General features: G+C 40.2%; 1 protein-coding gene across 1 annotated transcript; it reads right to left on the bottom strand.

Annotated features, from left to right (window-relative positions):
* Window positions 1-170: 170 nt before the first annotated feature.
* Window positions 171-19,510, bottom strand: zbtb47b (zinc finger and BTB domain containing 47b). The gene is made up of 6 exons (XM_086065500.1): window positions 19,303-19,510; window positions 6,799-7,863; window positions 6,581-6,728; window positions 5,386-5,501; window positions 5,112-5,256; window positions 171-4,647 (listed from the first exon to the last, which is right to left on the bottom strand). The coding sequence occupies exons 1-6, from the start codon at window positions 19,303-19,305 to the stop codon at window positions 4,328-4,330; spliced, it is 1,797 nt and encodes a 598-aa protein (XP_085921626.1). The 5' UTR covers window positions 19,306-19,510; the 3' UTR covers window positions 171-4,327.
* Window positions 19,511-19,990: the final 480 nt, after the last annotated feature.

Raw genomic sequence — 19,990 nt, 5'->3', positions numbered from 1 at the left:
AAAAACTAAACAAAAACAACATCATCTTAAGTGTTTATTTTTCCTTCCCCTCTGGAAAATCTATATTTTAGTTAAGAACTAAAAACAATTGTACCTATCACAAAAACCTGGCATTTGAACAGGGGTGTGTAGACTTTTTAAATCCTAAAAATAAGAAAAGACACAGCTCATTGTGCAATAATATCTCGATATGCTTTAATGTTGACATGTTGTGACGCCACCCGGCTTTTGTTTCACAAACAGTACATACACGCGAGTCAGTAATACCGTGGAAGGACAGAAGATACACTCTATTGTTATTCTTATTAGCACCTCTAGACACAATTTTCCTGTTTTAATCTTTTTTTTTTTTTTTTTTAAATATGAAGTCTCGGTACACCACTTAACTAAGACATACTCTAGTGTCATGAGTACAGCAGAGGTGGGGAGCCATTAAGTCCATATTCAATGTATGGAGAAAAAAAAATTAGGACATACTATGAGGATTTGGGAGCTATTTATAACAGCCACCTGTTACAGTTTTTGTTTTTGTTTTTAAGCGTTGCATTGTGGACCATAGGTTCCCCACCTCTTGCTCGACATACATGATAGACAGTCAGCAACTAACAGTGCACATCGCGGTTGAGGGATATACGGTATTGAGTTTGTTTAAAGGGGACATATCATGGGAACTTGAATTTTGGTCTCTGGCGTGCTGGCCAACCCATCAAAGTGGAAAACCGATTTGGTGGCATTTTAGTGCCAAGGAACTATGTTGAAGTCAGTTGAGGAACTTGAAGTAGTGCGCTGCCACCATCTTGTGGCATCTATCCATCGGCAATTGTCAACAAAAATATGTCGTTAGCCGAATAGCATACTGTAAGTCATTTTAACCCATTCACTGCCATTGACGGCTACAGACGTCAAAAATTAATTTGAACTATTTCCATTAGTTTAACATTTTCCCACTTTTGTTAACAAGAGTATGAAAACCTAATTGTATTAGAGCAGATATAAAATTTATGATTAATCGTGAGTTAACTAGATAAGTCATGCGATTAATTACGATAAAAAATGGTAATCGCCTGACGCCTGTAATTTTTAATAATCTTTTCTAAAAAAAGAAGAAGAATTGGAAAGAAATAATTACAATTTTATTTATTCATTTTATTTTAAAAATTAGGGGTGTCATGTGGTTATCGTAATTAATCTTCACTAGTTAACTCACGATTAATCAAAATTGTTATATATATATAAAAAAAAAAACTAGGTTTTCATATTCTTGTTAACAAAAGTGTTTTTTTTTTTTAACTAATAGAAATAGTTAAAATTAATTTATCACGTCTATAGCCGTCAATGGCAGTGAATGAGTTAATTTATTGCGACAATATGAAAATAGTAATACCAATGCGACAATTTTTTTTTTCACTAAACAGTAATTTCATGTGACAAGTGAATGTTAGTCCTCTTTATCCTTTGTGTATTCACACTTAAGAATGCAAACAAAAAAAAGCATAATATGTCTCCTTTAAGGTTTGGGAAAGTTAACAAAAATGATAATTAGAAGTAGCTAAGTAAGCCCTCATGTGCAAAATAAGCAAGGGCTGGTCGAAAATCTCATTTTAGCCAGCCTTTATTTAAGGACAAGGGCACGTCCACCTTAAACTTTTTGGCTGAGAGCCTCGGTGAAGGAGAATGGCGCTTAATCGAAAGACATAAAAGCCTACCTGCCAGGAATCCAGTACGAGTCCTCCACAACACTGTGCAAAAAAAACGTCCCTTCTCCTTTTTTACTGCCACTTGGCGTGATAACACCACATTAACATCTGATAACTAAAAAAAAAAAAAAAAGATATAGTCACATATACTGTACATGATGTCAGGCCATGTTACATTTGCTTTTCAAGCAGCCTTATATACATTAGAGTCTCTATGTCATGTAATACAATCAGCACATCTTATGATAACTGCTAAATTCTGTATATTCTGGAAAAAGCTACAAAAAAAATTCTGTTTAATCTCCATTTACCGTATTTCCTCCTGTAATGACCATAGAAAGTACCACCAGTTTATTGAGGTGTTCACTAGGTATTAGGCCTTAAGTTGCAATTTTAGACAGAAAAAAGGCTTTAAAAAAAGAGAAAATAATTCTAATTGGGCTGGCAGTGAATCTGTTAAAGCATCACTAAGGAACTTTCAGTTTACATTGATTATGGCGACACCATATGGAAAAAAAGCGGTAATGTTATGCCTGAAGGAAGACCACATTTCCCATGAGGACAAGCGCGTTGCGTCGTTTTCCAGCTCACGGCAGCGAGCGTTGACATTCAAATTGACTTCTGTCTTTGTAACAAATGGTTAAAGTGGCAAGTGACGTATATGCCATAAAGGAGTCAGCACATTTGTAGTTTTTTGTGTGGCAGTGTTCCTACCATCCTCCTCAAAGTTGCTTAGTGCCAGTAAAAATGATACAGACCCGCTCAGGCCATGGCAAAGGCACCATTTAATTAATTTTAAGTCAAAGTTTCATCAGAAGAGTTGTGAAAATATTTGATTAAGGTTGAAAAGTTCCTTAGTGCTACTTTAACGCATTCACTGCCATTACCAGAAGGGGCAATTCATTGAGATGTGGCATCAATTCAAGTGGAGGCCACTATTAAAGGAAATACGTTATAATACAGCATAAAACATCATAATACTTGTGTGTTAATGTTAGTGCTTTTGACTCTTTGTGATCGTCCCTAAAAAGCATGATTTTGGTAATATTCTCTAGGTAGAAATGTAAAAATTTTAAACTTACTCCAAACCAAATAACATTCGTCAAACTGGACAATAAAGTGCTCACCTTTACCATTCATTCATCTTCAAAGTCCACACATCAGATTCCATCTTCCAACAAAAGTGCTACGACGTTATTATTAATATCGCTATAAAACAATTACGTGAGTTTGCGCAGCCCAAAATTAGAAGCTTTAAATTTTTACCAATATTTATAATTAACTCATTCACTGCCATTGACGGCTTTAGACGTCAAAAGTTCATTTCAACTATTTCTAGTAATGAATTTTTTTTTCCACTTTTGGTAACAAGAGTATGAAAAACTAGAATTTTTTATTTTATTTTACATTCGGAACAGATATAAAATTTATGATTAATCGTGGGTTAACAGTTGAAGTCATGCGATTAATTACAATTACAAATTTTAATCGCCTGATGCCCCTAATTTTTAACAAGCTTTTCTTCTTAAAAAAAAGAAAAAATTGGAAAAAAATAACATTTTACAATTGTTTTATTTATTTATTTAAAAAAAAGAAAAGATTATTAAAAATTAGGGGCGTCAAGCGATTAAAATTTCTAATGATAATTAATTGCATGACTTCACTAGTTAACTCACAATTAATCACAAATTTTATATCTGTTCTAAATGTACAAAAAAAAAAAAAAAGTTTTCATACTCTTGTTAACAAAAGTGGAAAAAAAAATGATAAACTAATAGAAATAGTTCAAATGGATTTTGGACGTCTATAGCCGTAAATGGCAGTGAATGAGTTAATGAAAATTGTTTTTTTTTTTGGGTTAACAATTCGACATCAACGCTTTTCATTGGACTGTGACGATACGTGCGCTCCTGTTAAAAGTCATCTACGGCCACCCGAGATCAAAGTGCAAAAATCAGTAGTATTAACTACTTATCTTTCTCGCTTGCCGTACGCCGACGAGTTGAATGTAACCGTGACGCATCGTGCCACAAATTGCTTGCACCCCCCCCCCCCCCAAGCACAGTTCTAAGATTGGACAAAGGAGTACAATTCGGTTACATCGCTAAATGTACGTAAGGTGCCAGGCGGATTATAAACACTACGACGTGATGTGGCTTGTAGCACGCGAGCTAATGAGATTTGGTTATTGTGCGCACACACACACACACATACAATACTCACAAAAAAATTAGGGTATTGTGTTTTTTGTGGCAAATAGGAGAAATGCAATTTTCAAATAGGTTCATCATTTCACATAGAAGCCCAATGTGCAAACTTTAGTGAGTCGTGTATATTTTCCAAAACATGTCATGTCAGATTTTGGTTATTATTGCTGCGTCGCACCGGAACGGTTTCCAACTTTTCTTGTTTGTTTGTTGCCAGAGATGCTACAATCGCTGCGTTTTGTGCAAGGCTCCAGGAAGAGAAACGTCGCTGGTCCCCGAATGAAACCAGCTCACCAAATGCATTTATAAAAAATAACTTGGATTTTTTTTTTTCACCAAGTGGCAGTGTTATTGAGGCGCAAGAAGCTCCGGTGGGGGAAAAAAAAAAAAAAAAAAAAAATCAAAAAGTGACCTTGCAATGCTTCAGATGTTGGAGTTCATCCTACCGCCAGAGAAGAGGGTAGGCGGTGGAAGAGGGGATACGCGCCCCCCTTTGGGAGACTGCGAGGCGCTGCATGGGGTCTGCTCTGGGTGCCGCTCCGGCTCGAGGGGGTCGTCCAGCGGCTGGCTGACCCGGAAGCACTTCTCCCGATGCGCCTTGAGCATGTTGGAGAAGCGGAAACGCTGGCCGCACACCTCGCACGGGTACGGCTTCTCGCCCGTGTGGGTGCGGCGGTGGCGCTTCATGTTGGGCCGGCTCGTGAAGCTCTTCCCGCAAATCTCGCAGATGTACGGTTTCTCTCCTGTGGACGGACGGGTGGGAGAAAAATGGAGACAGATGAATGTCTATTGTGGGTGTGTGGACAGGTGAATTTGGAGGGAATTAGCGCATTTGGTAAAAGATTAGCCGTTGTGATGGTGATTTTTGTTTTGTTTGGGGCTGAGTGATTATCGATTTGATCAGAGTTCATTTGGAAGGAAATTTGGAGATCAAAACATGTCCTCAGAACACTTAACACTAATAACATAACTTATTTTCATTGTTAAATAATCAGCGTTGCTAACGGAGCAGCTTTTCTGAAACCCGTTTGGCTTCTTGCTTTTTCTATAAAGAAAAAAAAAAAGATAAAAAATTGGAAATCTAATTTTTGTGGATTTTTTTCCCCTCGTGTATTTTATTTTTAGGGTCATAATGTACCATCCTAGTTTTTTTTTAAAGAAAAAAAAAAGAAAGAAAGAAATGTGGGCGGGGCTTCACAGCACTCACCAGTGTGTGTTTTCATGTGTTCATCGAAGTACTGCTTCATGTTGAAGTCCTTCCCGCACCACTGGCACATGAACTGCTTGTGTCCGATGTGGATGCTCATATGCGAACGCAGCTGGTATTTGTACTGGAAGCGCTCGCTGCAGTTCTGCAATGACAAAAAAATCACATCTTGTTTTTGTTTTGGGTTTTTTTACGAATAAAAATAGATAAAAGAATCCCATTCGACTTTTGTCAAATTAGGTTGTTCCTTGTGGTATGGAAAAGGAGCTCAAACCTCACACTTGAAGGGCTTCTCTCCGGAATGCTGCAAGGAATGCACCTTCAGGGACATGCTGCGCTTGAACGACTTGCCGCACGTCTCGCAGGTGAACGGCATGTCCTTCGTATGAGCTACACAAACACAAAAACATTTTCTCATCTTTTCAGTTGCGATGCAGCTATGGAACTTCTTCTTTTTTTTTTTTTTTACCAAGTATTCTTCCAATGTGTGGCTTTGAAAGATCTGGTGAGTGACGCGGGTGTCAGGGAATGAAAGTGTATAGATTTGTGGCTGGCTGCTAAATGGCTAACCATTAGCATGTGTGCGTGTTGACCGCCTGGATGTCAGTTGTGGCCGTAGCAGGTCGTGTATGATTGCTCAGACCTTGTGGTATCTCCGCAAAATCTGTAGTTTTGTTTTTTAGTCATGTCATTGAGTCATCAATCTTTGCTGCCATGCTTTGCCATGATATAGTGGTAAAAACTCAACTCTTGAGATTTTTTTTAACTCATTCAAACCAATTTTTTTTATACTTTGTCCTGCACTCCCAAAAACGTATTTATATGTTTTATTTTTATTTATTTATGTTTTTTTCTTATGCTGGAGCATACAGAAGATTTTGATGCAGCTTCTGACATGAAGAGGTTGCTTAAAGCAATGGTAGTTATTACAAAAACGTCCAGCAGGTGGCAGCAGAGTATAAGAGATCAACCAGGGCCATGTTGCAAACAAGCTCATTTACCCACAGTTCTTAACAGATTTGTGAATAATGATGAAACTTAGCTATATTCTAATACTAATTGGTGCAAAACGGAAATAGATACAAATATGTTTTTTTTCTTGATGAAAGAAGAGACTCTAATCTTTCTTTTGGTAGGTTCCACGTTTTTATAGCAATAGAACAGAATATTCTGTGGACCTTGCAAAATCAGTCAAAATCCAATAAAACAGTCGGGAGCGAAGGGGGTTGCTTCAGTGAAAATGGCTGGGAGTGAACGAGTTAAAGACTTCACCACCGTGCTCCAGCAACACACAATGAGGAAATATTTCGCAATGCAGTGCCATCCATCTGTCTTGCAGAAAGAGTTCAAATTTGGCAGCGTTCGTCTTTGACGGATATGCCAAGATGGACGCTTCAAAACAAAATGGCAGACTTCGGGCGTTGCCAAAAAGACTACGCACAGCGAAACAACAGCGGCTTACCACTCACCGACCATGTGCTTGCGAACGTGCGCCATGGTGTAGAACTTCTTGTCGCAGATCTCGCATGAGAATTTCTTCTCGGCGTAGCCGTGTACGACCTTGTTGTGCTCGTGCAGCGACCACAGCTTCTTGAAGGCCTTACCGCACGCCACACACTATTGAGAATACAGAGACGGGGTTTTAGTCTTTTTTTTTTTTCCCCCAGTGTTCCAAATGCTAGCCTACCTGAATGCTCTTCTCGCAGTGGGTCTGCTGGTGCAGCAGCATCTCGCTCTCCAGAAGGAACTTCTTGCCGCAGCTGGCGCAGGCGTGCGCGCGGCTGTGCGTGGCGCTGGTGTGCTTTTCCAAGTACCAGCGGTTGTTGAAGACGCGCGGACACTTCTTGCACGAGAACTGCTGCCTCTCCTCCAGTCTCGCCTTGGGGCCGCCGCCGCCGCCCTCCGCGTCCCCCGGGCGGCGGCGGGCCAGCGTCACGGCCACGGCCAGCGCCCTGCGGGGATGATCCGATTCAGGTTCCGCCGCCGGAACTTCGAGGATGTTCTCCTCCTCATCCTCGTCTTCTTCTTCGGTACTCTGCCCCAATATGTCCATTTTTTTCTTCAGGTTGTTTTCGTCCTCATCGTCCTCGGACTCCCGCCCGTCGCAGCCGCAAAATACTTTTGCCTCTTTGCCGCCGTCGGAGCCTTTGGAAACATTGAGAGTCTGGTTGTTGAGGTTGACCTCCACGATGATTTGATCTTTGTTGAAGGTCGCGTGAGGATCCGATGTCTTGGATTCCCCGCCGTCACCACGCTCCTGTTTGATGTCCAAGTAAAACTGCCCGGATGCAGTCCCGCAGCCGTCCTGATCGGCCATATCGGCGCTGCGCAGCGACCGGCTGCCGATGAGCTGGCGGCAGGAGGCGGCGATATCGCTCATTTGCAGCAAGGTGGCGGCGTTGAGCACGTCGGCGACGGTGCGGCTGCTCACCAAAAGCTTGGACGTGTAGATGAAGTTCAGAACCTGCTGCAGGCCCTGAGACGTCAGCGCGTCCAGCGACAGGTCCACTCGCCGCAGCTGCTTGCTGCGGGCGAACAGCGAGTGGAAGAAAGGGCTGTAGGCGGCCAGCACGCCCTTGTGGGCCGGGAAGGTGCTGTGGTGGCGCACCAGCACGATGTCCACGTCGCACAGGTCGGGCTGGAAGAGGCGCTGCTCGTTCAGCCGGTCCATCAAGCAGGTGAAGTGAAGGGCCACATCCTCCACCAGAGAGAACTCAGCAGAGGGGAAGTCGGTGGTCTTCTCCACTATGAGCTGAAGAGGGACAGTTATCAGTGCTAAAGCCTTTGATTTATTTATTGTTTTATTTACTTAGATAGTGTCTAATTGCGATACATTCAGTGTTTAAAGTTTAAACTGTTAAAAGTTTTTTCCTCATAATTCTTAATCATTTTTAATATATATATATATATATATATATATATATATATATATATATATATATATATATATATATATAAAAAATATATATAAATAAAATATATATAAAATATATAGGCTTTACATTTTATTTTTTACTTTTTTAAACAATTGCTTATAGCAATTTAATTCTTGTAAACTATACCTCGCTGATATGGTGATGCGATATGACTTCAGTCCCATAATTACTACTTTTTTTTACATGGATTCATATTTTAGTTTCATTTGTGTCACGACAGCTCTCATTCTCATAATATTTCATATGGGCTCTCTATAGTGCGGATTTTCATTAATAGTGGGGTGGGGGTCTGGAACATAGGACTCTCATGATGAAGAGGGGTGGGTGGGGTTTTAGTAAATATATATATATACTTTTCGCAGTTGTGTCTGCTTACAGCTCTGCGTGTCTACGCTGCACAATCAGAAGGTGCAACAGTCAGCGCTCTGTGCAAATCTTTGCACGTACCCTCCCCAAGGTGGGTGTCTGTTTTAGCGCAGGAAGGGCAGGGTTTCGATCCAGACGGGATGTGAGCATTGAGCAAGGACGCACACACACACACACACACACTGACAAATACAATATATGACAATGTTTATTAACTCGTTTACTGCCAATGACGGCTATAATCGTCAACATTTTATTTGAACTATTTCTATTAGTTTAACATTTTGTTTCCACTTTTGTTAACAAGAGTATGAAAACCTAGATTTTTTTTATTGTACATTTAGAACAGATATGAAAGTTGTGATTAAATCACGAGTTAACTAGTGAAGTCATGAGATTAATTACAATTAAAATTGTTATCGCCTGATGCCCCTAATTTTTTATGATCTTTCTTTTTTTAATCGATCAAGTGAATAAAATGTTTCATTGTAATCACATAACTTCAATAATTAACTCACGATTAATCACAAATGTTATAAATTAAAAACTTTAATCACCTGACGGCCCAAATTTTTAATAATATTTTCTTTCCTTTTTAATTTTTTTATTTATTCACTGCCATTGACGGCTATAATTGTCAAAAATTAATTTTAACTATTTCTATTTAACATTTTTTCCACTTTTGTTAAGAATATGAAAAACTTTTTTTATTGTACATTTAGAACAGATATAAAAAAAAAAAATTATCGTGAGTTAACTAGTGAAGTCATGCGATTAATTACAATTAAAAAAAATAACCGCCTCTTGCCCCTAATTTTTAATAATCTTTTTTTTTGTTTCAAATGAATTTATGGCAGTGAATGAGTTAAAAACAAAATGTCAGCGAGGACTGGCTGATAAGCATTCACGAAGGTACCCCCCCCCCAGCTCCATTAGCCATCTCCATTGCTCAGCACGACCACAGCATCCCAAAGGAAGCGCAAATTATTCACAAAACAGAACACGCTCCGCGGGAACAATTAGCAACGGAGGATAAAAAAAAAACGTTGACGATTTATGGAAAGAATACATCTGAGAGTGTCTCGAAGGCCGAGTGAGGAGAGCGCTGGATGTACATCTCACACACATTACACCAGCCCAAAAAAAATACAGGAACAGTTTTTGCAAAAATCCCATTATTGGAGCGAGTAAAAATGAACGAGTGGCCCAACTTTAGATTTGTTCCATGTATATATATTTGTCTTATGTTACGAACAAAACTTTAGAGTTACGAGTGCTCGATAATGGCAGCGAACTTCATACCAAGCAGTCTTTTGACAATTATTCTTCAAAGTGCATCAAACATGGCTAGTCATTTTTACAATAATAAAGTAAAAATGTCTAAATAATGAAGTCGAAATATAACTGAAGTCAAAAATCCCAAGAAAATTTTAATGAGAAGCAAGTCTCACTCCATCGCAATCGTACGATAAAGTTACAATTTTACGATTATTTACGACATGAGAATAGTACTAAATGAACTGCACAACTCAGAGTTTGTGCAAGAATAAAGTCAAAATATGTACGTCGAGAGATGCGGTAAAGCCATATTCAATTTTGCTAAAAAGAATACAGTCGGAATTCCCTCTTCAAGATCAATGGAAAAGTCATTGTTCAGGCGGGAACATGTATTTGCATTTGGAGGGGGGGGGGGGGGGCGACTAACCTTGAAAAAGTGGTCTCTTTGAAGAATTCAATTAGAGGGGTGTTAGATTTATTCATAGTTTGGAGCTGCTAAATTGGAAAGTCGGAGTGGAGTTGAGATGGGGTTATCTCTCATTCGCTCGTTAGCCGGCTCTCGACAGACATCGCCCAAGGGCACAGCGCCGCCGCCTTAATCAGATCAAATGAAAGTTACACCACTTTAGTCATAATCATCATTGTCGTCGTCTTCACTGAAACGCGGCCATGCAGTAAAACAGCTTCTGCTTATGCGTCGTAAATGTCTGACTGTCGGAGGCGGGTGCAAGGTAAAAGGTTTCGTGTTCAGAAAGTTCATGATCTATCATCAAGATCAATCAAAAGTCCAACTGAAGTGGAATCAACCTTCTTATATTTGATCCCAAAAGCACTTTGGGTGGAAGGTAGGGGTGTGCCCAAAAAAAAAAAATCGATTCTTATAAGAATCGTCAATTCTCAGTTAGTATGATTTTAAATGTCCCAAAAATCGATTTTATTTAAATTATTTTATACCGTCTTCCCTTTGTTTGTGTGTGCCTTTATTGAGAGCGCCGTTCATGTTGTACCCGATTTGGCCACTTGGGGGCAGTGTTGCACGGTCAGATACTCTATTAAGTTGTAGCCACATTAGAGAGTAGAAGGAAAAAGTCACAATCAAGTTATTTCAATAAAAGTATTTTTTTTTTTTTTGCAGTGTGGAGCCGTTCTTTTGAGTGCTAAAACTGCCGCGAGTAGAGCACAAATTAGCATTAGCGAGTCAAACTGGAGTAAATCATGACGATTCCTTGAACATCTGTAAATTGAAGCAAAAATCATTGCCAATCAAATCATTTTGAATCAAATAATGGTTCTTAATCAAAAATTGATTCTGAATCGAATCACACACCCAAAAATCGGAAGCAAATCGAATCGTGAGACATTCAAAGATTCCCACCCCTGGTGGAAGGTATTTGATCAACTCCCCCGCTCTCGTCTCTTGTCATCATCCCCGTCCTTGCCGCCTCCCCCGCTCATCTCCAAAATGGCAGGCAGGCTTTGTTTGCTGTCATTAGAACGCCACCTTCGACAAGCCTCCGAGACACACGCGGCCTCTCATACATTATTTATAGCGTACAAATTGATGTACAACTAGCAGAATGCAAACGTCTTTAAACCTAGAAATAAAGTCCTCAAATTACAAAGTCGCCAGACGGAGACTTCTCCACTCCATTAAAATACTTAAAAAACAACCAAAAGATGAATGAACTTGTGACAGTTTGCTGATAGGTAAAAATGTGAGCATCCTGACAATGGCGGACATGATGTGGACAGTCCTGAAACGGACAAAAGACAGACCAGTGCGAGACACCAACTGGTCACCATGTCCTCTCTCTCTCTCCAATGAAATTTACTACTGTGTGAACAAGCCTGCGCCTCCTCAGGCTGTCAAGCGTATGTAAATCTTTCACCAGTTGCACAATGCGCGTTACTCCGCTGTAACTAGCACCGAGCATACCTCGCTTCACGGGAGATTTAAAAGCGAAGGGGGTTCGACTCCCATGCAAACAAAAGAATGTCTGCGGAGACCCGAGGAAACATATTTCCTATCGGGGGACATTTGAGGTTTTAAATATCACTACATTTTAAAATATTCATTACACACATTATTGTACAAATGACACTAAAACAGACGTAAAAAATTATTTGAGCAAGAAACATGAAGTCTCTAACTATGAAAAAGTTGTTTTCTTTTTAGTTTAACATGGCTTACGTTCAATGGAATCCTGCATCGCATTGCGGCTAAAGGTAGAAAGAATCCTAGTCAGTTATTATGCGCCTTTTGGTGCTGTAAATAGTAAATCCTTATTATGGCTAAACTAGCGATGCGTCACTCGCTCGTTGCCATGACTACTCTACAAATACATTACCGGTGGCGGTCACCTTCTTTAGCATGTTATATATGTTATTCTTTTCTTCTTTAGCATGTTAAAAACGGTAGCGGTAATGCGCCGGTCGGCAGCTAGCTGAGAGCTAGCGTAGCATAGCTAGCATAGCGTAGAGACGACATCTCTACTCTCGCTTGTCAAACAGAATGGTTTCGACTCAAATGTCAAAAATAATCGGAGAATCCCATCACGCCAATGGCAACAAGAAAGATTCAAAGTGTTTTTCCATCAGATTAAAAACATTTAAAACGTATCAATCGATTAACCAATTTTTCTGGTTAATTTATCCTTTTTATAAGGTAGACTTGGAGGGTAAAAATGCCCCCCCCCCCCCCCCCCTCGCTAAGAGTAGAAAGTGACTGACACCCAGAGGAAGAGGAGCCGGCACCAGTGTCACCTCGAATCTCGCTCACAAGCCGGGAGATGCTAGGAGGACCCAAACGAACCATCACTGAATCACCAGACACGAACGAGGGTTCGTGACAAGGCGCGAATAGGCAGCGAGAGCAGACACCTAAATGGACTCGAGCAGAAATCAAGACAGTGCAGCAGTTCAAAGTGTAATGCTAATGCTACATTAAAACTTTTTTTCTCGCAAACATATTACTTTTCTTCCAGAAAATCTATAACCATTTCCTCAAAAACAAGATTTTTCATTAGATACATTTTCTTTCAGGCTACAAATTGCCTTCGAGAAACACAACTTAAAAAAAACAACCTTTCTTTTTAACTCATCCACTGCCATTGACGGCTTTAGACGTCAAAAATTCATTTGAACTATTTCTATTAGTTTAAAATTGTTCTCACTTCTGTTAACAAGAGTATGAATACCTAGATTTTTTTTAATTGTCTTAGAACAGATATAACATTTGTGATTAATCGTGAGTTAACTAGTGCAGTCATGCGAATAATTACGATAAAAAAAATGTAATCGCCTGACGGCCCTAATTTTTAATCATCTTTTCTTAAAAATAAAACATTTAAAAATTAGGGGCATCAGGTGATTAAAATTTGTAATCGTAATTAATCGCATGACTTCACTAGTTAACTCACGATTAATCACAAATTTTACATCTGTTCTAAATGTACAATAAAAAAATTCTAGGCTTTCATACTCTTGTTAACAAAAATGGAAAAAAATGTTAAACTAATAGAAATAGTTAAAATTAATTTTTTTTTACGTCTATTGCTGTCATTGGGTTAATATCTGTAACACTTAAATACATTTTAAAAAATTCTCAAAACAATGACTTTTTTCCTTGAAAATAGAGTACCGGTACAAACTTTTCTTCAAACGTATTTAACTAGTCTCATGAAACTATTTCTCGAAAGTATAGTGCTTTTTATTTTTTAAATTATGAATCTCAAGATTACAAGACTATAGACAATAGAACATGTCAACTTTAAAATGAAGAAGAAAATAATTTACTCTCATTGTGTTTTTTTTCCTTCTCAACTCTTTTGTATGATATAGCGAGGTGTAGTAAATTGAGTTTCTGAAGACATCTGCTTCCTCATAATTGACAACTTCTTGGATAATGTTATGCTGGACGAGAACCAGTATGTTGCAATTTGGTTGAGTAACCGTGCGCATTTCCAAGTAAAATCTCAACTCAGCTACTGAAAAGCAAACTGTCTAAAAGACTTCTGGCGCGTCTGCACAAGCGCCGCCTCTTCCTAAACTCAATCAGCGCCGGCGCTGACCTTGAGGCGTAAGCGGCGTATACGGTAGCATCATCCGCCCACAAGCCCGCAACCTCAAATGCCCCCCGTCCCGTCTGCACGCATACACCTGAGAGGCGGCACAAGCGATGACACGGATGCAAACAGATGACGAGGACGTAACCAAATGTGGCCGGGCTGGGCTTTTAACAAGGCCCGCAGTGCTCTTTACGGCTGCATCATAAAAAGATGCTAATAAAAATCAATGTTGCGGGCTCGCCGCCAAGGTCGCGGCGGTCGCACACGCACGACAGCGTCAGGAGCGAGTGGAATAACGGAAAATAGTATTTGCGCAAAAAAGTGTTTACATAGTTCAGCTAGTTTGGAAAGAACGAACATTTGATTGTAAAATTTTAATATTATTTTATAATTCTTAATTTAAAAATGTAACTTAATTGACAATAATTTCCCTTGAGAATTTGATTGTACAAAAAAGTAACACTATAGCAAATATCTAATTAAAGATTATGAAAATATCTCCCTGAGTACACAATTTTGTGGAATTTGTATAATTGGGGGGGGGGGGGGGGGCAATTAAATGTATTCAGCCTTTACTCTCAAAAGTACTTGAAACTAAATAAGTCATTTGTAGCATATATAAAAATAGACTTTTAGATTTATTTATTGATTTATTTTTAACAATGGCTTGAAAATGTTATCTACAGAGAATTTTGTAGGATTTTTATGAAAATTAATGAACTCCAAGCAAATAGCATTTTATGGGGTTACTTAATAAACTTGCTGTTTAATCAAAGAATGGTTCGAGAGTAACAAACCTTCATCTCCTGCGAATTTAGTTGGAGTTGTACACAAAATAAAAGACTGTAAAGAGTGCAATTTGACATGTTGAATAGTATATATATATTAGGGGTGTTATAAAAAAAATCGATTTGGCAATGTATTGCGATATTACAGCAATTCTCGAATCGATTCGATATGCGGCCGAATCGATTTTTAAACATTTTTTTTAATGGGAATATTCAACAAAACGTCTTACTTAGGGTTAGGATTCACACATTAAGCATGGAAGAATGTTTTATTAATGGAACATTAAGTCTTAATATTTTATTTCAGTGCTGTTCAAACATGTTTGTTAAATGCAGTGGCTCAGTTATAAGCATGAATATTTTCATACAAATCTTACAGTGTACATGTACAGGTTTACTGATTAGTATTTTCTAAATTTGAGTAAAAAAATAATAATTTAAAAAATAATTTGAAAAATTGCAATAATCAATTTATAGATTTGTATCAGGATTAATCGTATCGAATCGAATCGTGACCTATGAATCATGATACGAATTGAATCGCCAGGTACAATTCACACCCCTAATATATATATATATATATATATTTTTTACTGTAAATAGTCCAAATAAAGATTATAATAAAGACATTATCATGTGTCTGCCACCCTTCCATATGGCCCACCTATCTCTTGAAACAAAACATTGAGGTTCAGATGAATTATATTAAAAAGGGAGAAAACAACCTCAATGAGATTTCAGGTGAAATTTGCAGCAGAAGCGCAAAGAAAACGGTCGGTCGCTCGCTCGCTTTCATTTTACTCCCCGCAGCCTCTTAAAACATTGCTTCTTTCCACCACCGCCACGCTAAAATTAATAAAGACAATATTATCTCCTGTAATCCCACACATCCCATCACCTGATCCAGCAGTTTTGGGATCGCCCCCGGCCAGCCAAATGCCCTCCCCCTTGCTACTCCCGCCTCACTTCGACCACCAGATCTGAACACATTTCCATTTATATGTAAATTCCAGCACAGGTGACAAGCCAATCTACCTGCAAGTGATAAGCGTTTAGCCGAGCATGAAATTGGGATGCACAAACACAAAGATTTGATCTCAGATTGCCCTGGATGACATTTGGGTTTTTTAGGGCGAGTGTTGCCCGGTCGGAATTCACGCCGCGATAAGACCGTTGGCGGGCCGTGTCGATGAGTGCCAGGAAGTTTGCGTCTGGGCCAACGCACTGAGAAAGGAAGCGCTGACTCAGGAAGGCTGGCCAAGGGGGAGAGGGTGCTGGCATCTCATACACACACTACGATGCCTCAGCCAAAACGCAATGTTCCCATGCCATGACGCTTGGCGAATACTGACCAAGGTGATGCCCAAAAATATGTGGCGTAAAGAGCTAATTAATTACAGATCCATATCTAAATTTTTTACCCAACCTCAGCTTCATTTAGTCAAGCCACAGCCTTGTCTAATAGAAAGAAAAAATGCTTTTCCGCCATCTTGTGGCATATATAACATTTTCCTCAAATGTGCTTTTTTTTTTTTTTTAAATTGTTTTTATTTTTACATTTAACGACGCAGGCGTAGCTAATAGAGTGACAAGGCATGTGTGCTCAGACGAGGTCTGTTCGAGACAAAAAGAGCTCTGTGACGTTGAGCGGCGAGCAGGTGCAGACATGGCCCGGGGGCCACCAGCAAGGGAGGATGATACTGTGATATGTTCATTATACCTTTCATAGCTGGATACAAAGAGACGAGAGGCTAACACAAGACTGCAAAGTGCTTCTTATCGCAGGAATCTCTCTGCTCTGTGTGTGTGTGTGTGTGTGTGTGTGTGGGCTGTTGATGAGAAGGTCAGAGAGGACAAAAGGGTAGAAGAGGTAGTGAGAGAGTGAGAGGGGAGAGCATCGGCTTTCTACAGCCGCAAGCAATCAATGGAGGGAGGGGGGGGAAAAAAAGAAGCCTACAGGACTGTTTGGGAATGCGCTTATTCTCTTTTCTGCCCGGGAGTTTGATGAGAATTATGCTGACCAATCATGTCGGACCAATTAAGCTACGGATAGTTAGCTTTAGCCGCCTCGTGGGAAAGGGTTGCGGAGGGAAGGAGAAGTAGAACTTGAAGTTTTCCATGTGTTGATGATGTCATCCCACAAACAAGGATGCTATTATTTTGTCTATTGCAATGACAATGCTAGGGACTCAGCCTTGGTTCAAGACATACTAACCACTTTTAGTCATGATGTTAGCATTGTTTTTAGCATGATGTAGCAGTACATTAGCCACTTATATGCAGGGTGTTAGCCTTTAGCCATTGCTTCAACTACCAGTGTATTAACAACTGTTGGTTGTTGTTAGCCTTAGCGGTTCTTAGCTTTCCGGTGTTTTAGCTTCTAGTCATCATTCGTTAGCTTCAACCAGTAGCACATGAATTGAAAGTATTTGTTGTTATACCAAGTGTGTGTTTAGCCCCAACTACCAGTAAGTTAGCAAATTCTGTTTTTTATTAGCAATGTACAGGTATTAGCTTCTTGTTATCACACGTTAGCCTCAACCGCAGGTGTCAGAAACCACTGATTATTATTAGTGATGATAGTTTTAGCCACTTCAAATCGCGCGTTAGCCTTTTGTCGTAGCAACTTCAGGTATTCATTGGCACCTGTTGTCTGGGGCTAGTTTTTCATGAGTGGTTTCCTCAAATGGCGTTTTTTGTCCTTGTGATCGAGACTAGCGTTCTTAAGAAGTACATTCTTGAGTATATTTTTAGGAAGACTGCGTTCAGGAGACCTTACTCTGCGAATTGAGAAACGGCTATAGTGCGTTAGCCTAAACTACGAGTGTATTAGCAACTTCTGGTCATTATTAGCCAACATTTGCAATGTTGTCGCCTCTATTCATTGTGTGTTAGCCTTTAATTGCCAGAGCTTACGCAAATTCAAGCAACTGTTAGCACCTGCTACTAGGGATTAGCTAACCTTAATACCAGTGTGTTATTGGTGTTTGTTAACCTTTGATAAACAATGCTTAAGACTCTAGTTGTCACGTGTTAATAACCTCCTTTACACGAGTGGTGCTATATGGCTAAGTGGAAGCACTTTAGCCTCATCAAGCTAACACAAGCTACATGTCCTTTTGGGGTTAAATTAGTGTAATAAAAAAAGAAAGAAAAACATGGTCTTATAAACAAAATGGTGCCATTTGAAGCAGCTCGTACTCTGCTGTCTGCCACAATGTCCACTGTTCCTAATCTCTGGGGCATAAATTAGCAGCACGGTTTCCACGGCGAGTGGACTCCCGACTGCCGAGCAGAGTTTGTTGCCGGGCTTTGGAATGGGTGCACTTTTCACGAGGCAGACAATTCCCCTTGCTTGGCACCAGGAGATAACGAAAGCCTCCACGAGTCGAGGGCGGACAGGAATGCCGTGAATAGGCGGTTACATAAAAAAACTCACGTCACCCTGTGAGGATGGAGACAGCAGCTGACAATGCCAAGTGAAACACAACTGCTACAGAAACATGTAACTTCTTAAAAATAAAAATAAACGACAACTAAGAGTTACAACATTTAAGCTATGGGGTTAAGATCATAAAAGTGTTGTCCTTATCAGACATTCGGAAGTGGACAAAATGACACAAACGAGTGACTTCATTACCTCACTTGCGCAATAATATATATGGTGCCCAAATGTTTGAATTCAAGAGTCCCTGTTGGGTCATGGCCATGGCTACGAGCCAAGGGTTCTTTGAGTGCAGGATGACAGCCCCCCCCCCCTTCCCCCACCCCTGAGTGAGACAATAATACAATTTGGCTATTCTGCACTCAAGTACTGTACAGCGACCCCAAATAGTCAAATGCCCTACCATTTTAGGAGTCCATGTTGGTCTTGGCTGAGACTAGCTCTGGGGTCTTTTTTTTTTTTTTTAGATCTGAAAATAGAAATAATGACATGTGTGAAGCAAATGAAATGACAGGTTTGCTCACGTTTGTATTGAAGAATGGTGGTGGCCCCTACATGGTCAACTGTCCTACTGTTGGTCCATACACAACTTTCCTTAGATGATAAAGCAGTAGATAAATGACACACAACGCCACACATGAACATGGCCCTAAAATGTCGAGAAGGGTGGAAGGACTGGTAGACAGACTCAGAAAGTGGTACAGGTGCACTGGTTGGGAGTGGCGGGCACGGATATTGGTTGGTAGAGATGCAACTGCCATAGCGGTAGCTTATCCCCTTACACTTTATGAACAAAAACAATGCAAAAGGCGGCAAAACGACGCACTAGAAGAAGCCACCCAGCAAGCACCAGGGCTCACCCCATGTGACCTGACCCAGATATTAACCCAAGCCTCCAGATGTGAACTGGGATTACTACAGCACCACTGCTGCATCAAGCTTCACACCACACGCTTTCCAAATGAGGCATCCCCGAATGACCCCGGAGACTTAACACCGCAGAGGCAGGAGAGAATCTGCGAGGGAAAAGTCATGCACTGTCGTGAAAACTGGACTTCCACTTTCAGTCTGGCACAAACATCCTCACTTTTTTTTTTCCCCCTCTCTGTAAATTGCAGTCATTGCGTTCCTCTAACGTGTCCCGCAAACTTTCACGCAAAGGCGCCTGAAAGCAAAAATGACGCGTTAAAGTGCGCCAAGTAAAAAATAATAATAATATTTCCATTACATCCACCAAACTGAAAAATAAACAAAATGTGACGCTGCTGTGTGTGTGTGTGTGTGTGTGTGTGAGAGTGAGAGAGAGCCTACCATTTTGATCCAGCAGCGGCCAGAGGCTCCAAGGAGTCCCGCAATAACTCCTTTTGCGCCAGTTTCCACTCCGCCATGAACCCCCCTTACAAAAAGCGTGGATTTGTCACATTTTGGAGCGGTTCTTTTCTGTGTGTGCAGACCGTGAACCTCCTCCGTGCTCCCTGTAGCAAGCGAGCAGACAGAACAAAAAATTACAGAGGCTGCTTCGCTTTTTTTGCAGGAGGAATTGTTTTTTTTTGATTGGAGCTCGGGGATCATATGGGCGCTTTTCTTTTTTTGGTCTTTTAAAGGGACACGGCGCCGTTTAAAAAAAAGCGTTTGATGGAGGGAGACGCGCCCTTAAGCGCACACGGCACAACATGATCTGCATTATTTGTTTGTATTTGTGGGTGTTTACAACCAGGAATGTGCATATTTGACCTATGGCGTAAAAAGCGCCCCGGACCGTGCGCTTCCTCTTTTGGTGTGCGCAGGTTGTGACGTCACGCGGGTTACGAAGTTCATCCAATTAAAAAACAAAAAGTAAACAACTCTAGTCAGTGTGTCCGCTCCAGGGATACACGAATTTCACCTCTTAGAATTAAATGGGACGATAGTATTAAAAGGTAAAATAAACTTAACTCAACTAAAATTTAAAAAACAACTTTTTGAGCCAAACCCTGCCGTAAAAAGTTGTGCAAAGGCT

The sequence above is a fragment of the Leptonotus elevatus genome, chromosome 21 (genome assembly GCF_054856555.1).
Source record: "Leptonotus elevatus isolate MCC_2025b chromosome 21, RoL_Lele_1.0, whole genome shotgun sequence".
Classification (NCBI taxonomy): domain Eukaryota; kingdom Metazoa; phylum Chordata; class Actinopteri; order Syngnathiformes; family Syngnathidae; genus Leptonotus; species Leptonotus elevatus.
The sequence above is the reverse complement of the archived record's forward strand: the minus strand, read 5'-3'. Positions and strand labels throughout refer to the sequence as shown.

Coding starts and splice junctions, on each gene's coding strand:
- zbtb47b (XM_086065500.1), bottom strand. Junction 6,729..6,798: donor ACTGCGAGAAGAGCATTCAG/GTAGGCTAGCAT, acceptor TATTCTCAATAG/TGTGTGGCGTGCGGTAAGGC. Junction 5,502..6,580: donor CGTTCGCAAGCACATGGTCG/GTGAGTGGTAAG, acceptor GTGTTTGTGTAG/CTCATACGAAGGACATGCCG.